Source organism: Muntiacus reevesi, chromosome 16 (assembly GCF_963930625.1).
Source record: "Muntiacus reevesi chromosome 16, mMunRee1.1, whole genome shotgun sequence".
Taxonomy (NCBI): Eukaryota; Metazoa; Chordata; class Mammalia; order Artiodactyla; family Cervidae; genus Muntiacus; species Muntiacus reevesi.
The window spans coordinates 34666988-34688629 of record NC_089264.1 but is presented as its reverse complement, the minus strand read 5'-3'; the positions used below and the strand labels follow the sequence as shown (position 1 = coordinate 34688629).

The 21642-nt window shown below is 40.2% G+C and overlaps 1 protein-coding gene across 5 annotated transcripts in view; it reads left to right on the top strand.

The window, feature by feature from the left end:
• Positions 1-1206: 1206 nt before the first annotated feature.
• The window catches only part of HERC6 (HECT and RLD domain containing E3 ubiquitin protein ligase family member 6), a 52999-nt gene continuing 32563 nt past the window's right edge, over positions 1207-21642 (top strand). The window contains exons 1-10 of one of the 5 annotated variants that reach the window (XM_065907558.1): positions 1207-1487; positions 3581-3740; positions 5188-5264; positions 6737-6964; positions 8679-8773; positions 9873-10000; positions 10918-11054; positions 11683-11750; positions 19922-20046; positions 20772-20831. In XM_065907558.1, the coding sequence (XP_065763630.1) occupies positions 1289-1487; positions 3581-3740; positions 5188-5264; positions 6737-6964; positions 8679-8773; positions 9873-10000; positions 10918-11054; positions 11683-11750; positions 19922-20046; positions 20772-20831 (1277 nt within the window). In that variant the 5' untranslated portion in view covers positions 1207-1288. Of the gene's footprint in view, positions 1488-3580; positions 3741-5187; positions 5265-5780; positions 6000-6736; positions 6965-8678; positions 8774-9872; positions 10001-10917; positions 11055-11682; positions 11751-19921; positions 20047-20771; positions 20832-21642 lie in introns of those variants that run through there. The other 4 variants (XM_065907559.1, XM_065907561.1, XM_065907560.1 and 1 more) reach the window with 4 other exon arrangements.

Sequence of the window (21642 nt, the reverse complement as noted above, 5' to 3'; positions counted from 1 at the left end):
ACCTCAGTTGCTCAGGCCAACCTTAAGTAATCCTAATCCCTTTTCTTCTTTCCTCTCACTTCCAATTCATCAGCTAATCTGTAGATTCTGACTTTTAAACCATTTTGAGTATGGTCATTTCTTCTTTTTTCCCCTCTTGGATGTCGCCTTAGTCTTGGATTCAGCATCATACTCCTATCATGGACACTGACAGTAGCCTCCCCTAGCTGGCTTTTCTGTTTCCACTTCTGTTCTATTATTCTCTACATGGTAGCCAAAATAATTCTTTTTATACTAAAGTCAGATCATATCATTTCTCTGTTCAGAAGCCTCCAGATGCTCCACTTCACCCTCCACCCTTAGATATAAGCATGACTAATTCCCTCCTTTCCCAGATCCCCTTGACTCTGCTCAAATGCCACTTCATCAGAGAGGTCTTCCCTGATATCTTATTTTTTTAAATGCTAGTGCCTTCTGTCCTCACCCTCTATTCCTGTTTTATTTTTCATGTTGCCACTTGACATTATACAAAATATTTATCTGTTTATAAACAAAAGAAAGTAAGCACCATGAGGACTTTGCATTTCCATGGCCAAAAACAGTTTCGATGAGTATTGACACGCAGATACTTTTGTAAGTACTCTAGACATTACTTTAACACGCTGTATTATCTGTTACGTTATCCTCACACATTAGATTTGCTGTATTATTGTCTACATTTCATAGACGTGATAGCTGAGACACAGATTAGGTAAGTAACTTGCCCAGAATCACACAGCGTTTAAGTGGTTTAGTGAAGTGAAGTCGCTCAGTCGTGACTCTTTGCAACCCCATGGACTATAGCCTACCCTCCATCCATGGAATTTTCCAGGTAAGAATACTGGAGTGGGTTGCCATTTCCTTCTCCAGGGGCTCTCCCCGACCCAGGGATTGAACCCGGGCTCCCGCATTGCAGGCAAGCACTTTACCGTCTGAGCCACAAGGGAAGTACCTAAATGGTTTAGCTAGGATGCAAATTTAGGCTCCGTTCATCTGCTCCTCTGAACTTGGCGCTCAAGTTTAATTCTTGAAAGCCGTTCGCCAGAGGCGACGAAGACGTCAGGTCAGTGCTGGCGGGAGGAAGGGAAGGCAGGCGGAGGGAGAGGGTTGGGAAGGGAGGAAGAGGGAGGGACCGCAGGGAGATACCATCGAAGGCGCGGCTCAGCCAGCCTGCCGTTTCCTGAATATCAGCGCGCCCTCGTCACTAGCCTTTGGGTGCTGGCTAGCAGAGCTCGCGGATTCGGGTAGGCGGCCGGGGCACGGGAACGCCATGTACTTCTGCTGGCGCTCTGGCAGCCGAAGGCCGCGGTGGGAGCGGCAGGTGGGTGCTGGCGGCAACACGCTACTGCAGGCGGCCAGTGGGGAGCATCACTCGCTACTGCTGCTGAGCGACGGCACGGTCCAGTCGTGCGGGGACAACAGCCGAGGCCAGCTGGGCCGGAAAGGCACGCCGCGCGGAGAGCAGCCAGGTGAGCTCCTGGACTCAGATGCGGGGCAAGGGGTCAGGCGGTGGCGGTGCTGGAGCCGTGGGTCTGCTGGACCACAGGCGACAGGAGAACGGGGTTCCGCGCTGCCGGAGCGCAGGTGCATCAGTTTCGTTTCTTTCTCGCTCCTCAAGTGTGTTTCGGTTTCCAGTATTATCTTAAAAAGGAAACTGAGAGCAGAACCAACCTGGACCGCGTTCCTCTGAATAGAGATGCCTTTTGAGACCAGTCCTTAACGATGCGAACCTCTCTGGAACAGAGTGACCTTCCAAACGTGGTTTGTGGTTTGTACACCGTAACTCCTTCCGAAATACCCTTAAAATAATGCATACTAGCATTTTGCTATTATTGATTATTGTAGAAACACAGGAAAAGAAATCGCTTATTAGTCTAACACCCAAAGACAACTCCTTACATTTTGATGCATCTCTTTTTTGCCTTTTTTTCTATTACATATTTAATCTTTATAAAATTATGTCTTTATAAGTTTTGTATATGCAGATTTATATAACTTTGTAAGTTGTATTCTTCATCAAGCATAATACCACAAACATTGCCCTTTTATTATGTATTTTTAAAAAATAAATTTTGAATTATTGCATAATTTTCTAGGCTCTGACAGTGTAACTATTCTCCTTTTGGGGAAATTTGGTTTTTTCTCATTGGGGACTTTTGTAAATAATACTATGATTGACATCACTGTAAGTAATGTCACATTTCTGATTATTTACTTAAGTTCCAAGAATTATGTCTGGGGCGGGGGTGGGGGGGGGTGGGGGGTGGGGTGGAATTTTCCTCTACCCTTTTAGTTCTGTCCTGATGACCTGTGAACTAAATTGACAAAGGCAGATTAAGGAGGAAAAAAACCTTACAGTTTTATTAATATGTGCGCAAGAGTTCACAGAAAAGAAGTGATTAGACTTAGGAGCTTATATGCCATTTAACAAAGGGTAGAGGGTTTGGGTTTTGAGGAATGATCAATTGTGGAGAAATGATTTTGAAATATATGGGGGAAACTAATGAAATTTAAGGGTTATTTAACTTAAGGCTGTCTAAGCAATCTTATCTCAGTACCAACTCTGGTGATGAGTCACTTTTCCTGGCATGAAAGGGGGAGGCGGGTACACCTTCACAGGAGAAATTCATGCCACATTTATGTTTTTAAGTTGATAGGGAAAGGCAGAGAACTTCTTGCATCTGTTGATTCTCAGTTGCCTTCAGCTCAAAATCATCCTTATGCCAAAGTGGCATGCTTTGGGGTGGTATATCCTGATCCCCTTCAAGTGGAAGTAAGGGACAATGTGATCCTTAAAGCCAAATTCTTCTCTAGCAACGAGGTACCGGGTTCTACTTCTATGAGTGTTTGCATCTTTGGAAATTTTCTTCATTGTTGCACAGTTTGAAAACTAAATCACTGAAAAGAATAAGATCACAAGACTAAAAAAAAAAACTTAAGCATTAACAAAGACTTGACTGGTAATGATGTGCTTAACTCCAAACCTCTAATAATTCAGACGAACACTTTGGGAAAACAGCTTAGATTGTCTTGTAGGGAATAATGCTCAGTGTTTCAAATGTGGGCATATTTGACCCATCCAGAGGCATATTAAGTAACTTGCCCAGAGTTTCATTGTGAGGGCATCTGGCATCTGCCTCTCATACTCAGGCAGGCTCCCTGCCCATCTCTTCCTGAGCAGAGATTCACTGTTCTCACTGTTCAGGGCTGGGAAGTCAGAGGAGTGGAGTAGGGGTGAGCCCATCCTTTCTCTGGCTCCCTTTATCTGGCTGAGCTTTTTACTCCACCATCACAGAGAAGTGTTAGGCCAAGCATCAAGTCCTTACAGCTTCTGCTCCTACACATGCCCATCCTTTTAAACAGTAGCGATATTCCATAAAGGTGTGCCACACAATGAGCCTGTTTTCTTCTCCCCTTTAAAGTGGATTTTAGGCCTTGATTTAAAAGTCACTGGAAGAGATGAAACATCCCAGTGACTCTTCCTTTTGAAGAAAAGTACTTTCTTAAACTTGGTATTAAATTAGCAATCTTGACGTGGATTGTTTTGTTTTTGTTCCTAAAGAACGAATTCCGGCATTGGAAACTCTGCACGTTGCTCTGGTGAGCTGTGGAAAGGAGCACTCCCTGGCTGTCTGTCACGAAGGAAGGGTCTTTGCGTGGGGAGCTTCTTCTGAAGGACAGCTGGGAATTGAAAATTTTGAGGAAGCAACTTTTATACCTAAGTACGTATTTTAGTTCGTTCATTTAGTGTTTTTGAGTTTCATGTGCCAGGCACCATGCAAGATCGCCATGGTCCAAAGATGACTATAAACAAACACTCTACCTAACCTGAAGGGTTACAGTGTTGTGAGGGAAGGAGGCAGGGAAAATAACATATAACACCAATTATTACTTAATTAGAATCTGTGAAAGAGAAGGGTCGCATGATGTGAGAACCTGTGATGCTTTGATCTTAATCTTATGTATGGGAATAACACTTGGACCTCCAGAGTTAGTATAAAGATTATTTTAAAGTGAAAATATTTGCACTCCAGAAGATTCACAGAGATCTCTTATTTGACTAAAACAGGGCGTCCTGAAAATACTGCTGCCATTAACCCTCCTTTGAGGGAGTTTCCTATGAATTCAGCTGTCTTGAAAATAAAATGCCCAATTAGCATTAAAAAACCCAATAGAAACGTCCATACTCTACCACTGAAGCCCTTAAAAAAAAACACCCTTTTGCTAAGTTAATATATATAAACCTCTACTCAGGTTATTGTACAAATTTTCCATTACTTGGGAGCTCCTGTCTGCACATATAAACTTTTTTGTCTTTTTCCCTGTTAATCTATCAACAGTTAATTTGCAGGTTCCCCAAGCAGAGAACATAAGTTGAAAGAGGAAAGGTGTTACTCCCAACATAATCTTTTGGCCCAATATTAGGCCCTTGGATCCTAGTATTTTACTTAGTAAGATTGGGGGAAAAATCATATCCTCACACATGGCTTCCTAGGCCAAATAATGTGATAAGCAGTCTGAACTGTGTGTTCATGAATTACATACACTGAGAATTTTCAAAAAAACATGTTTTTTAATGGTAGGAAGTTACCTCTTGTTACCTTCTCTGGTCATGAAATTGTATAAGAGATGGCTGTGGCTTGGGGGAATGAGCATTGAACTTGTAAAGAAAAGCCCAAGATTTGAATCTATTCTGTAGTTTGATACCAGCTGACCTCTTTGAGTTCACCTAGGTTCAACTGTATAAAATTGCTAATAGTTATGTTCTAATCTACAAAAATGGCAATTTAATAAGAATCAACCTAATAGTATCTTTATCTCACAGGGCTTTAGATAGGTGATGTAGGTGACAGTGCTCCATAAATTCTAAAACCCTATACTATATGTGTATGAAGAAATTTATTTTTCTTTTAGGTTGGTAAGTATAGTATAAAGGTTAGAACTTTATACAATGCACTAAAAGCCCAATAAAAAAATCACTTTTGCATTATATATTGTTTTGGATTCTGCCCTGTATTTTTATACATGTTGATGTCATGTCAAATACAGTTTGAGGGCTTTGGGATAAATGTATTACAGAAATGCAAGAAAGTAATTTAAATATCTGTAGTCCAATTGGTGACCCAATCTGAAGAAGGATTAATATATTTTGTATCATTATTATTATAGGAAGATAAAAACTCTGGCTGGTATAAAAATTATACAAGTTGCCTGTGGAAACTACCACTCCTTGGCATTATCAAAAGGTAAAAAAGTCTTCTTGGATCTTGTAAGTGTCATCAGGAAGTCATTTTTTGAATACAAATAATACCTATTGAGTTTTAATGCATTGGGGTGCATTTTAATGCATTTAAAGTTAAAAAGAAAACTTAGATAAAATAACTTGTAGAAATCTGAAGTGTGTTAGCATTTCTCTGCATAGATAATTAGGCATTAGAAGAGCTTGATTTTTTACCTCTTGTAAATGATCTATCTCTAGTCAAATTCAACATAAAATGTTGTTCACCCCCACCCCCACCGGTCATCCCACAAGTATTTATTAGTGCCTACAGTATTTCCAGCAAAGAGGATATAGCAGCGAACAAACCTAAGACTGCTTTCATGAAGCTTGTGTTCTGGGAGATGTAGGGGAAGTGAGCCTTAAACACACAGACGAATAATTGTGTGGTGTAATAGGGATAAGGATGTGAAGAGAAGTGAGACGGGCAAGGGGACAGAGCGAAGGGGTAGGTGGAAGGAAGGGGTCTTTCTACTTTATACAGGAGCTCAGGGAAGCTATCTTCATAAGGTGAGACGTGAACAAAGACCAAAAGGAAAGGAGAGAGAAGAAGATGATGCTAAGGCCGTGGAATGATCCAGATGCAAGACCACACCCAGCAGGGTGCAGCAGAGGGTCTGGAGAGGGCGAGAAGGGAGCCAGGGGAGATGCAGTCTGAGAAGTCGCTGTGGGAATCCTGGTGATGTGGGGCTTATGAGCCGTGGTAAGAATTGGCCTTTTATTAAGTGAGAAAGCAAGCTCTTGAAGGGTTTTATCAGACATGTTTTTAAAAGCACACTCTGGCTCCTCTTGAGAGAAGAAACTGCTGGGGGCAAGGATGTAATGTGGGAGTTCAGTGACATGCTGTTGCCACTTTCCAGGAAAGAAGTGATGTCGACTTGGCAGGTAAGGGGGTAACAGTGAAGTGGTGAGAAGCAGTTGGATCCTCGATAGATTTTGAAGCAGAGACTTTAGTATTTGCTGGGTTGAAGGCTGTAAAAAAAAGAAAGAGGAGTCGAGGATGACTCCAAGGTTTTTAACCTGAGCAGATGAAAGATCATGGTTCTTCTTAACTGGGAGGGAAAAGAAGAGTGGATGTTGTTGGAAGAGATTTTTTTTTTTTTTTTGCGTGTGTGTATGTGTGTGTGTGTGTGTGTGTGCGCGCGCGTGCGCGCACGCTTAGTCACCCAGTTGTATCCAACTCTTCTGTGACCCCATGGATTGTTGCCTGCCAGGCTCCTCCATCCATGGGATTTTCCAAGCAGGAATGCTGGGGTGGGCTGCCATTTCCTTCCCCAGGAAGAGATTTTTTAAATGTGACCTTGACCATTCACTTTGCCTTTAGTAAAGGTATTCCTGTTTTATTCTTTAAAGATTTTTAGAATTAAAGTGGTAGTTTCTCCTTGAATTTGGTATTACAGTATGTTAGCAGTTCTGAATTTCTCCTCTTTGCTTTTGCAGATGGCCAAGTGTTTTCATGGGGGCAGAACAGCCATGGACAGCTGGGCCTGGGGGAAGATCTCTCTTCCAAAGCCAGCCCACAGAGGGTGAGGTCCCTAGAGGGGATCCCACTGGCGCAGTTGGCTGCAGGAGGGGCCCACAGCTTTGCCCTGTCACTCTCTGGGACTTCATTTGGCTGGGGAAGCAACTGTGCAGGGCAGCTGGCCCTCAGTGGGAATAATGCCCCAGGTAACGAGCTGGTCTTATAGGAAGTTCTTTCTTTCTACTTGGAAGACCAGTTCTGCAAAGGGCACTCTCAAAGGTTAGAACAGTGGTTCCAAAACTTTGGGACACATTAGAACCACTTAGGGAGCTTTATTAACCTTTTTTTTTTATTCCTGCTATAACAAATCACCACAAATCTAGTGGCTTCAAACAACATAAACTTATTATCTCATGGTTCTGATGCAGGCCTCCCTGGGCTAAATTGAAAGTGTCAGCAGGGACTTCCTAGAGGAAGACAGACCATTTTCTTGCCTTTTCCAGCTTCTAGAGGCACTTACACTCTTGACTTATAGCCCTCTTTCTTCTTCACAGTCAGCAATGGTTGGTGAAGCCTTCTTCAAGTCACGTTACTCTGACAATGACTTTTCTGACCCTCTCCTCCTCAGTTAAAGGACCCTTGTAACTGCATTGGGCACAGCTAGATGATCCAAGCTAACCTTCCTATTTTAAGGTCAACTGATTAGCAAAACCTTAACTTCATGAGTTTTCTTAACTCCTGTTTGCCATGTCTTCTAACATATTCACCTCTGTGTGCTCAGTCATGTTCAGCTCTTTTTGTGACCCCATGGACTGTAGCCTACCAGGCTCCTCTGTCCGTGGGATTATCCTAGCATGAGTGCTAGAGTGGACTGCCATTTCCTCCTCCACAGGATCTTCCCCACACAGGGATTGAACCTGAGTCTCCTGTGTCTCCTGTATTGCAGATGGATTCTTTACCACTGAGCTCTGGGAAAAGAACTTGTACATCTTTGGAAGACCATTATTCTGTTACTCTAAGAATGTTTAAAAATCCCAATGCCCAGGTTGGACCCCAGACCATTGAATCAGAATGTCTGGGGAGGGAAGCCAGGCATCATTCATTACCAAAGACTGCACAGGTCTTGCACAATAAAGTTTGGGAACCCTTTTGCAGACGATTGCTAGCAGTAGGGGAAACAACCAGTTCCTCTGATAGTCTTTCAGCAAAACTCACTGTGATGTCTTCCTGATGAGTCCCTCTGTTCAATTCTTTACATGCAGCTCATGTGTATTTAGCTACTGTTACATACCGGTACCAGGGCTTCCCTGGTGGCTCAGCGGTGAAGAATTCACCTGCCAATGCAGGAGAAGCTGGTTCAATCCCTGGGTCGGGACGATCTCCTGGAGAAGGAAATGACAACCCACTCCAGTATTCTTACCAGGGAAACCACATGGACAGAGGAGCCTGGCAGGCTACAGTCCTTGGGGCAGCAAAGAATTGGACCCGACTTAGCGGCTAGATGACACCATACCTGTACCATGCTGATCTCTTACATCTCATTTCATTTAACTCCATCAACATGAAGTGGGTCCTCTTATTTTCTCAATTATTATTGCATACTTGCAGAATACCTGTAATGTGGCAAAAATGAATGCAGCATAATGGAAATATTATTGGGAAGTGGGGTCTTAAAGCTTAGCTTTCTTGGCCAATAGTCTTAGTCATTCCAGAAAATTAAATATTTTCCAAAAATAAATACTAAAGGACTGCTTTTCTTTTCCAGTGCAGGACTTTCTTTCTGTTTTATAATACTTCTGATTGTTCACATTTTAAATTATGTTGATGAATTATAATAAGATAACAAAATATTAAAATATATAAAATCTCTTGATATATGAGTATTTCTTATACTCGAGAGATTCTGCTTTCTTTCCACAGTTCAGAAGTATAAGCCTGTATCAGTTGGTGCACTGAAGACTCTCGGTGTGGTTTTTATCAGCTGTGGTTATGAGCACACTGCAGTCCTTACCCAGGTAAACCAAAAAACATCTTGAGAGATAAATATATATATTTTTTTGCCATACCTTGTAGCTTGTGGGATCTTAACTCCTCAATCCGGGATCAAACCTGAGCCCCTGGAAATGAAAACACTGAGTCCCAACCACTGGACCATCAGGGAATTCCCATTTTCCTATTTTTTTTAAATCCCAGAGAAATGTTACCATAAGGTACATGTACTAATTATTGTGGAAAACAATCTATGTATCAATATCTGAAGATACCCATTCAGTGTACAAATCTCTGACGAGGAGAAGTTAGCCAAGCCATGGAATTTTTAAGATCCTATAACAAAAGCTAATTTCAGCTTCAGGAAATATTTTTAGATATTTTAGAATCTCTTATAGATTAGGAGCCAATCCCTTTAGCAATTATTCTGTCATAATGTAGCTCTACATATGAAAAATATTGTAGAAGCAACAAAGTAATTTTTATAGGTTTCAGTGGCCTACATTATAGACTAGAACATTCTATGTTCCATTTCTTACTTGGCACAATTATGAATCAGCGTCCTAAATGTCTCCCTCCTCTTCTTATACTGATCATGCAATACATTCCAACAAGATGGATTCTCTCCATAGCTGTAATGAATAGACTTGAAGACTGTTTGTGTGATTGAAACGTTTATTTAAAGCAAAATATCTAAAATAATTTATATTTTGTTTGTTTTAAAAATATGCTTGGATTATATTATCAGTTGGCAGGAGAGAGCTAGAATTGTTTTAATCCAGAATCATCTTTTGAAAAGAGATTTATTTTCAGAGAAATGATCAAATAAATAAAGCAACCTTATATTTAAGTGTTAGTGTTACTCTTGAACCAGTTAATTTCTCCATCAATTCTTTCTACAAACACATAGTAAGTACCTAGTTCTGAAGGGAATGCCAGTGATTTTTCAAGTTTAATATGTTAACTCTTTATTCACTAGTAGAAATAATAAATATAAGACCCTTCTTCATATAAAGCTTATGTTTACCATAGTGCTCTCATAAAACTCTCTTTTGGCACTTAATCTTTTAATTTTTAATTACACTTTTAGCCCAAAATTAGTCTAAGCCTTCCTTTTTTAAACAGGATGGGAAAGTGTTCACATTTGGAGACAATAGCTATGGACAGCTGGGACACGAGCCCACTGCTGAGAAGAGGGGGCCACAACTTGTGGAAAGAATTGAAGGCCTTGTTTCACAGATAGATTGTGGACGGTAAGAGGTTTTTTTAAGTGTGAGTAGAAAGTGGTATATTTTATTACTTAGAAATAACTTATATGAAATGTTTTGAAACCTTAAAACCCTAAAATATGTGATTACTCTTTTTATAGATCATTTTCCTTTCTGAAAATTTACTTCTTTCAAATATGGTTTAATTTTTCTGTTTTTCTTCTTTATTCTAGGCATTTCTTTTATTTTGTAAGAATTTATTGGAAATGTCCTGGGCATAGACCACCTTACTAGGTTCTAGGGTGAGGGGAGTTGGTTTATAACAAAAATAGTGGTGCTTGTCTTCTTGAGTTCATTAGACAAAATTAACCTCGTGCAAGTAGAAGATGATGTATATTTGCATGTGCATTCTGAGTTTTGCATAACCTAATTATGAGAACTTTAAAAAAATTTTATTGGCGTATAGTTGATTTAAAATGTGTTAGTTTCTGCCATACTGCAAAGTGAATTGGTTATATATATATCATTCTTTTTTAGATTCTTTTCCCATATAGGTTATTACAGAGTATTGAGTAGAATTCCCTGTGCTAGACAGTAAGTCCTTAGCTATCTATTTTATAGTGTGTATGTATCAATCCCAATCTCCTAATTTATCCCTCCCTATGAGGACACTTTGGTTATTATCCACCCAATTAGTAAGAAGAGCGAAGGACAAAAAGAACTTACATTTAAAACACAAATGATAGAAACCATAGTAAAGACCCATCAATAATATTCTGCCTTTAGGGTTGGTAATAAGTCACTATTCACCCGCCATTTGTTTAGCCATACTCTCTGACATTGTGATAATGGGGTCTGGGTACTTAGTATAAGATAAATCTGTTATTTTGTGTTGAGACATAATCTTTCTCAAAAAGCATGACTCATTATAATAAGTCTTCATAATATTTTGTCTTCTGCAGTTATCACACCCTTGCGTATGTCTATACCACTGGTCAGGTGGTGTCTTTTGGTCGTGAACCAGGTTGTACAAGCAGCTCACCACATCCGGGGTCTCTGGCAGAGAGCTCTGACATTAGCTGCCTGATTTCTGCTAATGGTATGAATGATCCCACGATTTGTGATTTTGTTTTAATTGATGTCACTGGAGGAAAAATATTATTCAGTTTCCTTTCAAAGAGTGCATAGAACTGTGGTTCTTTTGGTACTGTTATCTTCGATTTGTGGAATATGCATGTTTTTTTATGCAATGCTTCCTGGAATATTAGGTAATTTTTTCTAAAGATTAAGGTAATACAAAAGAATCAGTTATTTATGCTTCAGAATAGCACACTTTTATTTTATTTTATTTTTATTTATTTTTTAATTGAAGGATAATTGCTTTACAGAATTTTGTTGTTTTCTGTCAAACCTCAACAGAATAGCACACTTTTTATATATTTAATCAAACCTCTACTAAAGCACATCAGCCTGGTTTCATTATGCAAATGCATGAAAAATTAAATTTTAAGATAAGGGAATATATAATGTGTAATCTGATCAATATTAATCTTTTATGCTGTTTGTAGTCAAAATCTATTTAGAAGCCAATGAATAAGTAAATTTAGCTTGGTAGTACATTAGTTTTTTTAAAAAAACTTTTTAAAAGCAATTTTAGGTTTATAACAAAATATTTATACTTTTTATATCTAAAAAACAGTAAGTATGGATTTATGACTTTCTTCTAGACCTTGCAGATGTTCAAGTCAAACATATTTTTGCTGGAACATATGCCAACTTTGTGACAACTTATCAGGTATCTATTACAATTTCTGTTCCTTTTAAAACTCATCTTTTCTTCTGGATTTCATGGTGGTATGTGAAACATTGTGTCATTTGTATATATTAAAATTTTTTACTAAACTAGTAATTTCCTCTGTTAGAATGCTTCTTTAAAAATATTACGTAATTCTCACTTCCTCATTTGAATTCCCAACAGATACCAATGGTGATAACAGTGACTAATGCTAATTTTCACCCATGAGTTAGCAACCAAAGTACTATAAATAGATCAACACATTTAATCTTCAAATCAACTCTGGTTGTTATTATCACTCCCATTTTACAGATGAAAAAACTGAGTCTCAGAGACATGGACTTGCCCAAAGTTATGCTGCTGAGAACTGACAGAGCTGGATTAAAACCCAAGAAATCCAGCCCCACCATTACCCACCATGCTCTAGCACCCTCCTTATTATTAACAGAGAGGTTTATATTATTATATTTCTGAATGAGTTCTGAAATGATTTCTGAATGAGTTCTGAAATGTTGTAGAGAGAAAAGATATACATAGTTATTTTAATAATTTGTACTTTTTTTCTATTATTAGGAATGTTTGAAATAACACTCATATGGACTCTTACTGTATTCTCTGGGATGGAAAACTTTAAGAGGCAAAAGTCTGTGCTGCTGGGGATAGTCAGGAGATTGGGCTTGGTTGCTTCGTTATAGCTGTTCGATCAGGCTCCTGTCTCAGGCTCTGCTCTGGGTGCTTGGGGGTACAGTGAATAACACACACAAGTATATCCTCATTCATGGTATTTGGATTCTACCAGGAAGTACAGACAAGAAGCACATAAATACAGTTGTGTTAGAGAGTGACAATTGGTCTGAAAAAAAATAAAATGGGCCATTTGAGACTGATGAGATGAGATGGGCTTCTTTAGAAGTGTCAGTCAGGAAAGACCTCCCAGAGGCTGTAACATTTGAATAGAGATCATAGCCATGCTTAAGTCCACAGGAGGAGCATTCCAGAGAGAGGGACCTGTACATAGAAAGGCCCTGGGGCAAGAATAAGTTTAGCATGAAAGTGAAGTCACTCAGTTGTGTCCGACACTTTGCGACTCCATGGACCGTAGCCTACCGGGCTTCTCGGTCCACGGGATTTTCCAGGCAAGAGTACTGGGCTGGGTTGCCATTTCCTTCTCCAGGGGATCTTTCTGATCCGGGGATTGAACTCCAGTCTACCGCATTGTAGGCAGACGCTTTACCCTCTGAGCCCCCAGGGGAGCCCTTGTGTGAGGGACAAAAGGGGGACTATACTCAGACAGAATATGGTAGGAAAGTGTGAAGAGATATGAGCTGGAGTCATATGGAAATAGGCTCAGTTATGGGAGATGAGGTTCATTTGAAATGTCCTTGGAGAGGAGCTCTAAAGTCTTAGTTGCATGTTCAACTCTGGATCTCAAGGAGGATGCTAGCACTGGAAAATAAACATGATAGTTGTTAAACCACAGATTGTTATCATGCTAGAGGCTTGGATGAAAGGTCACCTGGAGTGAGAGTAGAAATGAGAAGAGCAGGTGACAGAATCCAGCCTTGAGGGACTTCTCCATGAGGAGGTCAGGCAGTGAGGCAGGGCCAGAAGAACTGAGATGAACCAGTTTCTGAGGTGGAGAGACCCAGAAGAGGGTGGCTCATCAAGACAAGAAAGTCTTTCCAGAAGGAGGAAGTGGCCAAACCTGACACATACTGCTGAGAGGCCAAGTGAGATGAGCACAGAGTTTGTTTTTCCTTTGTCAAGACTGAGTCGTCTCAGGGGACAGAGGATGAAACCTGACTGAATGGGATGGACATAGAATAGAGGAGAATAAGTGGAGGCAATGACTGTGACAGTTCTGAGAAGTTTTGTTGTGAAAGGGAGTAGAGGACCTTGGGAGGTTTTTATTGTTGTTGGGAGTGGTGATGTTAAGGTATGTCTGTGTGCTAATGAGAATAATCCAGTTCAGGAGGAAAAAGTGATAATTCCTGAGAAAGAGAATAATTGCAGAACTTATGTCCTAGAATAGGTGCGAGGAAGTGGGGCCCAGGGTCCAATGTAGAATAGAGGGCTTTGGACAGAAAATTTTATTCTCTTCTGATGAGGAACAGTGGATGTGAGGTAGGCTGCTGGTAGGAAGGCAAGGTTAGGTCTTGCCTGTTTCCATTTTCTCAGTGATGTACAGTTCAGTTCAGTTCAGTTCAGTTGCTCAGTCGTGTCCAACACTTTGTGACCCCAGGGACTGCCGCACGCCAGGCTTGCCTGTCCATCACCAACTCCCAGAGCTTACTAAAACTCATGTCCATTGCATCAGTGATGCCATCCAACCATCTCCTCCTCTGTCGTCCCCTTCTCCCACCTTCAATCTTAAGCATAAGGCTCTTTTCAAATGAGTCAGTTCTTCGCATCAGGTGGCCAAAGTATTGGAGCTTCAGCTTCAACATCAGTCCTTCCAGTGAATATTCAGGACTAATTTCCTTTAGGATGGACTGGTTGGATCTCTTTGCAGTCCAAGGGACTCTCAAGAGTCTTCTCCAACACCACAATTCAAAAGCATCAATTCCTCGGTGCTCAGCTTTCTTTATAGTCCAATTCTCACATCCATACGTGACTACTGGAAAGACCATAGCTTTGACTAGATCGACTATTGTTGGCAAAATGATGTCTCTGCTTTTTAATATGCTGTCTAGGTTGGTCATAACTTTTCTTCCAAGGAGCAAGTGTCTTTTAATTTTATGGCTGCAGTCACAATCTGCAGTGATTTTGGAGCCCAAAAAAGTAGAGTCTATCACTGTTTCCATTGTTTCCCCATTTGTTTGCCATGAAGTGATGTGACCAGATGCCATGATCTTAGTTTTCTGAATGTTGAGTTTTAAGCCAACTTTTTCACTCTCCTCTTTCACCTTCATCAAGAGGCTCTTTAGTTCTTCTTTGCTGTCTGCCTTAAGGTTGGTGCCATCTGCTTATCTGAGGGTATTGTTATTTCTCCTGGCAGTCTTGATTTCAGCTTGTGCTTCATCCAGCCTGGCATTTCACATGATGTGCTCTGCATATAAGTTAAATAAACAGAGTGACAATATACAGCCTTGATGTACTCCTTTCCCAATTTGGAACCAGTCTGTTGTTCCATGTCCAGTTCTAACTGTTACTTCTTGACCTGCATACAGATTTCTCAGGAGGCAGGTAAGGTAGTCTGGTATTTCCATCTCTTTAAGAATGTTCCACAGTTTGTTGTGATCCACACAGTCAAAGGCTTGGGTGTAGTTAATAAAGCAGAAGTATATATTTTTGTGGAATTCTCATTGGATCTTGTTTGATGATCCAGTGGATGTTGGCAATTTAATATTTGGTTCCTCCACCTTTTCTAAATCCAGCTTGAACATCTGGAAGTTCATGGCTCAGGTACTGTTAAAGACTGACTTGGAGACTTTTGAGCATTACTTTGCTAGCATGTGAGATGAATGCAATTGTGCGGTAGTTTGAACATTCTTTGGCATTGCCTTTCTTTGGGATTGGAATGAAAACTGACCTTTTCCAGTCCTGTGGCCACTGCTGAGTTTTCCAAATTTGCTGGTATATTGAGTGCAACACTCTCACAGCATCATCTTTTAGGATATGAAATAACTCAACTGGAATTCCATCACTTCCACTAGCTTTGTTTGTAGTGATGCTTCCTAAGGTCCACTTGACTTTGCATTCCAGGATGTCTGGCTCTAGGTGAGTGATCACACCATCATGGTTATCTGGATCATGAATATCTTTTTTGTATAGTTCTTCTGTGTATTCTTGCCACCTCTTCTTAATATCTTCTGTTTCTGTTAGGTCCATGCCATTTCTGTCCTTTATTGAGCCCATCTTTGCATGAAAAGTTCCCTTGGTATCTCTAATTTTCTTAAAGAGATCTCTAGTCTTTCCCATTCTATTTTTTTCCTCTATTTCTTTGCATTGATCACTCAGGAAGGCTTTCTTATCTTTCCTTGTTATTCTTTGGAACTCTGCATTCAAATGGGTATATCTTTCCTTTTCTTTTTTGCCTTTCGCTTCTCTTCTTTTCACAGCTATTTGTAAGACCTCCTCAGACAACCATTTTGCCTTTTTGTATTTCTTTTTCTTGGGGATGATCTTGATCACTGCCTCCTATACAATGTCATGAACCTCTGTCCATAGTTCTTCAGGCACTCTGTCTATCAGATCAAATCCCTTGAATCTATTTGTCGCTTCCACTGTATAATCATAAGGGTTTGATTTAGGTCATACCTGAATGGTCTAGTGGTCTTCTGTACTTTCTTCAATTTCATCTGAATTTGGCAATAAGGAGTTCATGAGCTGAGCCACAGTCTTGTTTTTGCTGACTGTACAGAGCTTCTCTATCTTCGGCTGCAAAAATATAATCAATCTGATTTCGATATTGACCCTCTGGTGATGTTCATGTGTAACATCTTCTCTTGTGTTGTTGGAAGAGGGTGTTTGCTATGACCAGTGTGTTCTCTTGGCAAAACTCTGTTAGCCTTTGACCTCATTTTTTACTCCAAGGCCAAATTTGCCCTTTATTCCAGGTATCTCTTGACTTCCTACTGTTGCATTCCAGTTCCCTGTAATGAAAAGGATATTCTTTGGGGTGTTAGTAATATACAATCTTTATCTAAAACTTGGAGAAGCAGAGGATGATCGCTACAGGTTTAGGAATAAAAAGAATGTGTGCAATCATGTCTCAGAGTGAGAAAGTGAACATTGTGGGAGATTACTGGACAGTATAGAGTGTCCATTTGAAATCTGTAGTCCTAGTCTTATGGTGAAGTCAGCAGAGTTTATTTTTTTCCACTGATGTTAAGCTGCTTGGATTCCTTTGGAGCAATTCAGAGTTGAGACTAACTACAGGTGGACTTTTCCTCAGTGACACACGACAGAAGACTTAGAGGTATTTGTAAAGGACTGATTATAGTGCTGACCATAGAATCTAAGCTGGGTAAGAAAGACGTGAGGAGGGTGATGGATAATGAACAAACAATAGAGTTGACAGGTTGGAGTGCCCAGTGGCCTCAAAAAATGTTGGAGTAGGTTCCGCTGTCAAAGTAAGTGTCTTAGTCTGTTCTGGCTGCTATTAACAAAACACTGTAGATTGAGTGACTTATAAGCAAAAATTTATTTCTCACATTTTTGGAGGCTGGGAAGCCTGGGATTAAGATAATGGTACATTTGGGAATTCCCTAGCTAGTGCAGTGACTAGGACTTCATTCTTTCCTTGCCGTGGCTCAGGTTTGATCCCTGGTCAGGGAACTAAGATCCCACAAGCCTTGCAGTACGACTTAAAAAAGATGACAGCACATTTGATGTCTGGTAAGGGCCTGCCTCCAGTTTATAGGTGACTGTCTTCTCCATGTATCCTTACATGGCAAAAGGGGCAAGGGCAAAAGAGCTCTCTGGGGTCTTTATAAGGACACTAGTACCATTCTTGAGGGCTCCCCTGTCATGACCCAATCACCTCCCAAATGCCCTACCTCCTAATACCATCATAATGGGGGTTAGGATTTCAATATATGAACTTAGGGGGGAAACGCCACTGCCCCCAGTCAATTCATGTCCTTTCTACATGCAGAATACATTCATTTCAACCCAACAGCTCCAAAGTCATAACTCATTCCTTATCAAAGAATGTTAGACTGGGAGTACCACAGTGAAGTCAGTGAAGTAGAAGGATGGTGGATGATGATCAAAGAGGAGTATGTTTCCAATAGATACTTAGAAGGCAGAACAATTATTGATAATTATAAAGGATAGAATATCACCTGTATCTGGGGGCAATCCACTAGGAGTGATTTTGCACCCCTGGAAACATTTGGAAATGTCTATTGTCAATTTAGATTGTCGTAACTGAGGGAGGGCCATGCGTGTTGGGGTGGCTGCTACTAATGTCTAATGGGTAGAGGCCAGGGATGCTGCTAGATGTCCTACACTGCACAAGACAGATGCCACAAAAAGGGTTATCTGATGCAAAATGCCGACTGTATCAGTTTAGAAACTCTGATCCAGGGCCTGGGTGGCTAAGATGGAGCAGAGGGGAAGAGTGCAGATAAGGTCAAGAACTGAGAGGTCATGGAGGGAAATAAATTGTGTTCATTAATTCTGAAGTTGCCAAGAATGACGGAAAGAATGGTGACAGTCATGACTGTGCTGAGGAAGACAGTCAACAAGATGCTAAAGTTTTCAATTATCGAAGGGTAGTGCCTAGGACTTTAGCAGGTGATTATCGTAGAAGAAAGGGAGGCAGGTGATATAGTCTGATGTCATGTGCTTATAAAGAGCCGAGATTTTGAAGAAGAAAGTAGAAGAAATGGTCTGCGAGTGCCAATACAGAGGACCTCATTGTCCTGAGGTTCCTGGGATGTTGGAGGAAAAAAACTTCCTTATGACTGAACTCCAGGGGACACCCAGGACTCAGATCAAGAGAGTGAAGGGAGTTATGGTTATACATCTTTCTCAAGAGGTCTTTAGTTAAGCATTAAACAAAAGTGATGCAGAATTCTCTGATTTATTATAAATTTAGCAAAAGCAAAGGTATAATGTGGAGTCATAGCACAGATGTCTTTCAAATAATATGTTAAAGACAGATTTTTTTTTCCAGATAGTGATTTCTATGACACCTCTGACTGAACCATTTGGCTTCAAATACTGTAGAGAACCACAGTTATCAAAGTGTGGCTCCCAAATCGGCAGCATCAGCCTCACCCAGGAATTTGCTCTATATAAATCCTTGAGCTCCACTCCTGACCATTGAATCAGAAACTGTGGGGATGGGCCCTGCTTTAACAAGATCACCAGATGATTCTGGTATAAGTCTGAAAACCCCTGATACAAAAGCATAACTCTGTGAATGATTAAAGGGCAGAAAGAAGCTAGTCTTTATTGAGTACTTCCTATAATCGAAAGGCTTTGTGTACCTAATGTATTTTAGTCTTAACGGGAGCCTGGAGAGGTGGTTATTGTTAACTCATTTTTTAACTGTGGTAAAACATACATAACATAAAATCTGCTATTTTAACCATTAAAAATGTACAATTCATTGATATTAATTGTACTCACAGTGTTGGACAGTCATCACCACCGTTTTGCTCAATGGATTAGTCATGTTTGACTTTTTGTGACCCCATGGACTCTAGCCCACCAGGTTCCCCTGTCCATGGAATTTTTTAGGCAAGAATACTGGAGTGGGTTTCCATTTCCTATTCCAGGGAATCTTCCTGACCCAGGGATTGAACCTATGTCTCCTGCATCTCCTGCATTGGCAGGCAGATTCTTTACCACTGCACCACCTGAGAAGCCCAACCATGGCCACTAACCATCCCTAAAACTTTTCATCACCACAAGCAGGAATTCTTTATTCCCCCTCAAGCAGAAATTCTTAACCATTAAATAATAACTCTGAGTGCTCCCCTACCCCTAACCCCAGGTACATTCTAATATCCTTTCTATCAATTAGCCTGTTTCATATAAATGGAATCATGTTTTTATATTGGATTTATTTCATGTAGCTCAATGTTTTCAAAGTTCATCCATGTTGCAGTATGTGTCAGAATATCCTTCCTTTTGCGGCTGAGTCATATTCCATATGGGCTTTCCAGGTGATACTAGTGTTAAAGAATCTGCTTGCCAACACAGGAGATATAAGAGATACCAGTTCAATCCCTGAGTTGGGAAGATTCCCTGGAGGAGAAAAATGGCAACCCACTCCAGTGTTTTGCCTGGAGAATTCCATGGACAGAAGAGCCTGGTGGGCTGTGGTCTATGTGGTCTCAAAAGAGTTGGACATGACTGAGCAACTGAGCACACAATATTCCATATTCATCCATTGACGCTGTTGCTGGACATGGATTGTTTCCATCTTTTTGGCTATTGTAAATAATGCTGCAATGAATATTGTCATACACATATCTGTTTGAGTCTCTGTTTTCAATTCTTTTGTGTTATTTCATTTTTTAAATGATAAAACTAAGGTTCAGACCAAGCAAAGTGTCCCAGGCTGGGAAATGGAACAGCCAGCCAGTCTGATGCCAAGGCTCCTCCCACCAAATCCCACTGCCTGAGCAGGTTCGATCTGTCTCCCACCTGTGTCTTACTTACTACTTGGTGTGTGTAGTATTTTCCTGATCATTCTTTCTTTTTCTTCCTAGAAGGATACTAGTTCCACCAGTGTTTCCAGGAAAACCCTGCCAGAAATAAGCCGAATTAACCAGTCTCTGATAGAAAAATGGATGGCAGTGACAGGAGGAAGTATAGAAGATGAAGTGGCTAGGAGGTGGCTCTATCTGATAAAGTGGAAACCACTTTTACTTGGTTCTGAAGCCTTGGTTCATTTTATCCTAGACATAAGAGAGAGGGTTTGGCTTTGTCATGAAATTATTTGCATTTTAATCTTTATTTAAACCATCTTTAGTTTGAAGAAGTCATTGATATATTCACTGGTTCATCATTTGTTTAACAGGGCTATATTGAAGATGTACAATGTGCCAGGTACTTTGATAGCTGAGGGAAATGCAGGAGTGAATAAAAAATGCTTTCCGTCTGTCCCACAAAGCCTTGCCCAAGACTGACTCTTTTTATAGCTTCATAGTTTATTCTCTGGAGAAGGCAATGGCACCCCACTCCAGTATTCTTGCCTGGAGAATCCCAGGGACGGGGGAGCCTGGTGGGCTGCCGTCTATGGGGTCGCACAGAGTCGGACACGACTGAAGCGACTTAGCAGCAGCAGCAGCAGTTTATTCTCTACAGCTCCACAAATTTCTGTTTTCAAAAGGCTGGATTTTATTTAAATCTAGATGACTTGATCAAATCAGCTATGAAGGATTTTGATGAGATCTAGCCAGACCATGCATAAAGTATAGCAAGAATCTGGAATACTCTTTTAAGAGAGCAGTTATTATTATTATTAATGATTCCACATCACCAGTTATATACTGAGTAAGATAAAAGGAACGTGCTTGTAGTATGTTGTGACTTAACCTTATTTTATTATTTTTGCAGTGAAATTAAAGTGATATTTTCATCTCCTGCTTGTCTGACTGCAAGTTTTTTAAAGAAGAGGTAATGTTTATATTACCTTTATTTAGAGAGACTTACCTTTATTTAAAACACTAGAGAATATTTTAAATGAAATATTTAGACTCAGTCATTTTAATTTGTGAATTTTGTTATCTATGAACCAAAAATCCAACATAGAAAACTCCATGGATTGTTACAGAATTCTTCTGTTTTATAAAGGAATTTCCCATTGGACTACTACAAATTGTAACCTCTAATTTACATTGTTCCTTCCTCTACCCTGCCCTCCTGTGTTATCTGATTGGCAAGAATGGTGTTTTTTGTTTTTTGTTTTTTTCAGAATCTTTGTATCTAGGAGTGATTAATTCATTCTAACTTCACTTTTGTACGTAGAGGTCAGGGCTGCACTTTGAAGGTCTTATTGTGAGCCCAGTAAGGAAAACAGATCCTATTTATTTTATCTTTAACTATTAACAGTCTTACTACTGCAGAGGAGAGTCCAAGTTCTCTGCTACTTGGTTTGACACTTGATCTTAGTAGTTTAAACGTTTCCTCTGTTAAATGCTGAACAGTTCGTCAACTGTTCCTTCCCCTCCCTGTTTGATCTCCAATAATATACCTGGGAATAACTGGAAGATAAAGTGAAGCAGATTAAAAATTGTAAGAGTTTATTGAAGTGAACATCTATTTGAATCACACAGCACCAATTTGGAATTGCTTGAGAGCTCCACTGGCAAGAGCTCAGGGAAAGACATAGAGAAGGTACAGAAAGAAAGGGAAGTATTTGGTTAGCTATAACTTAAAGCCTAGTTGGCTTTTTTTGTTTGTTTTTTGATTGGTTATCCTTAGGCTT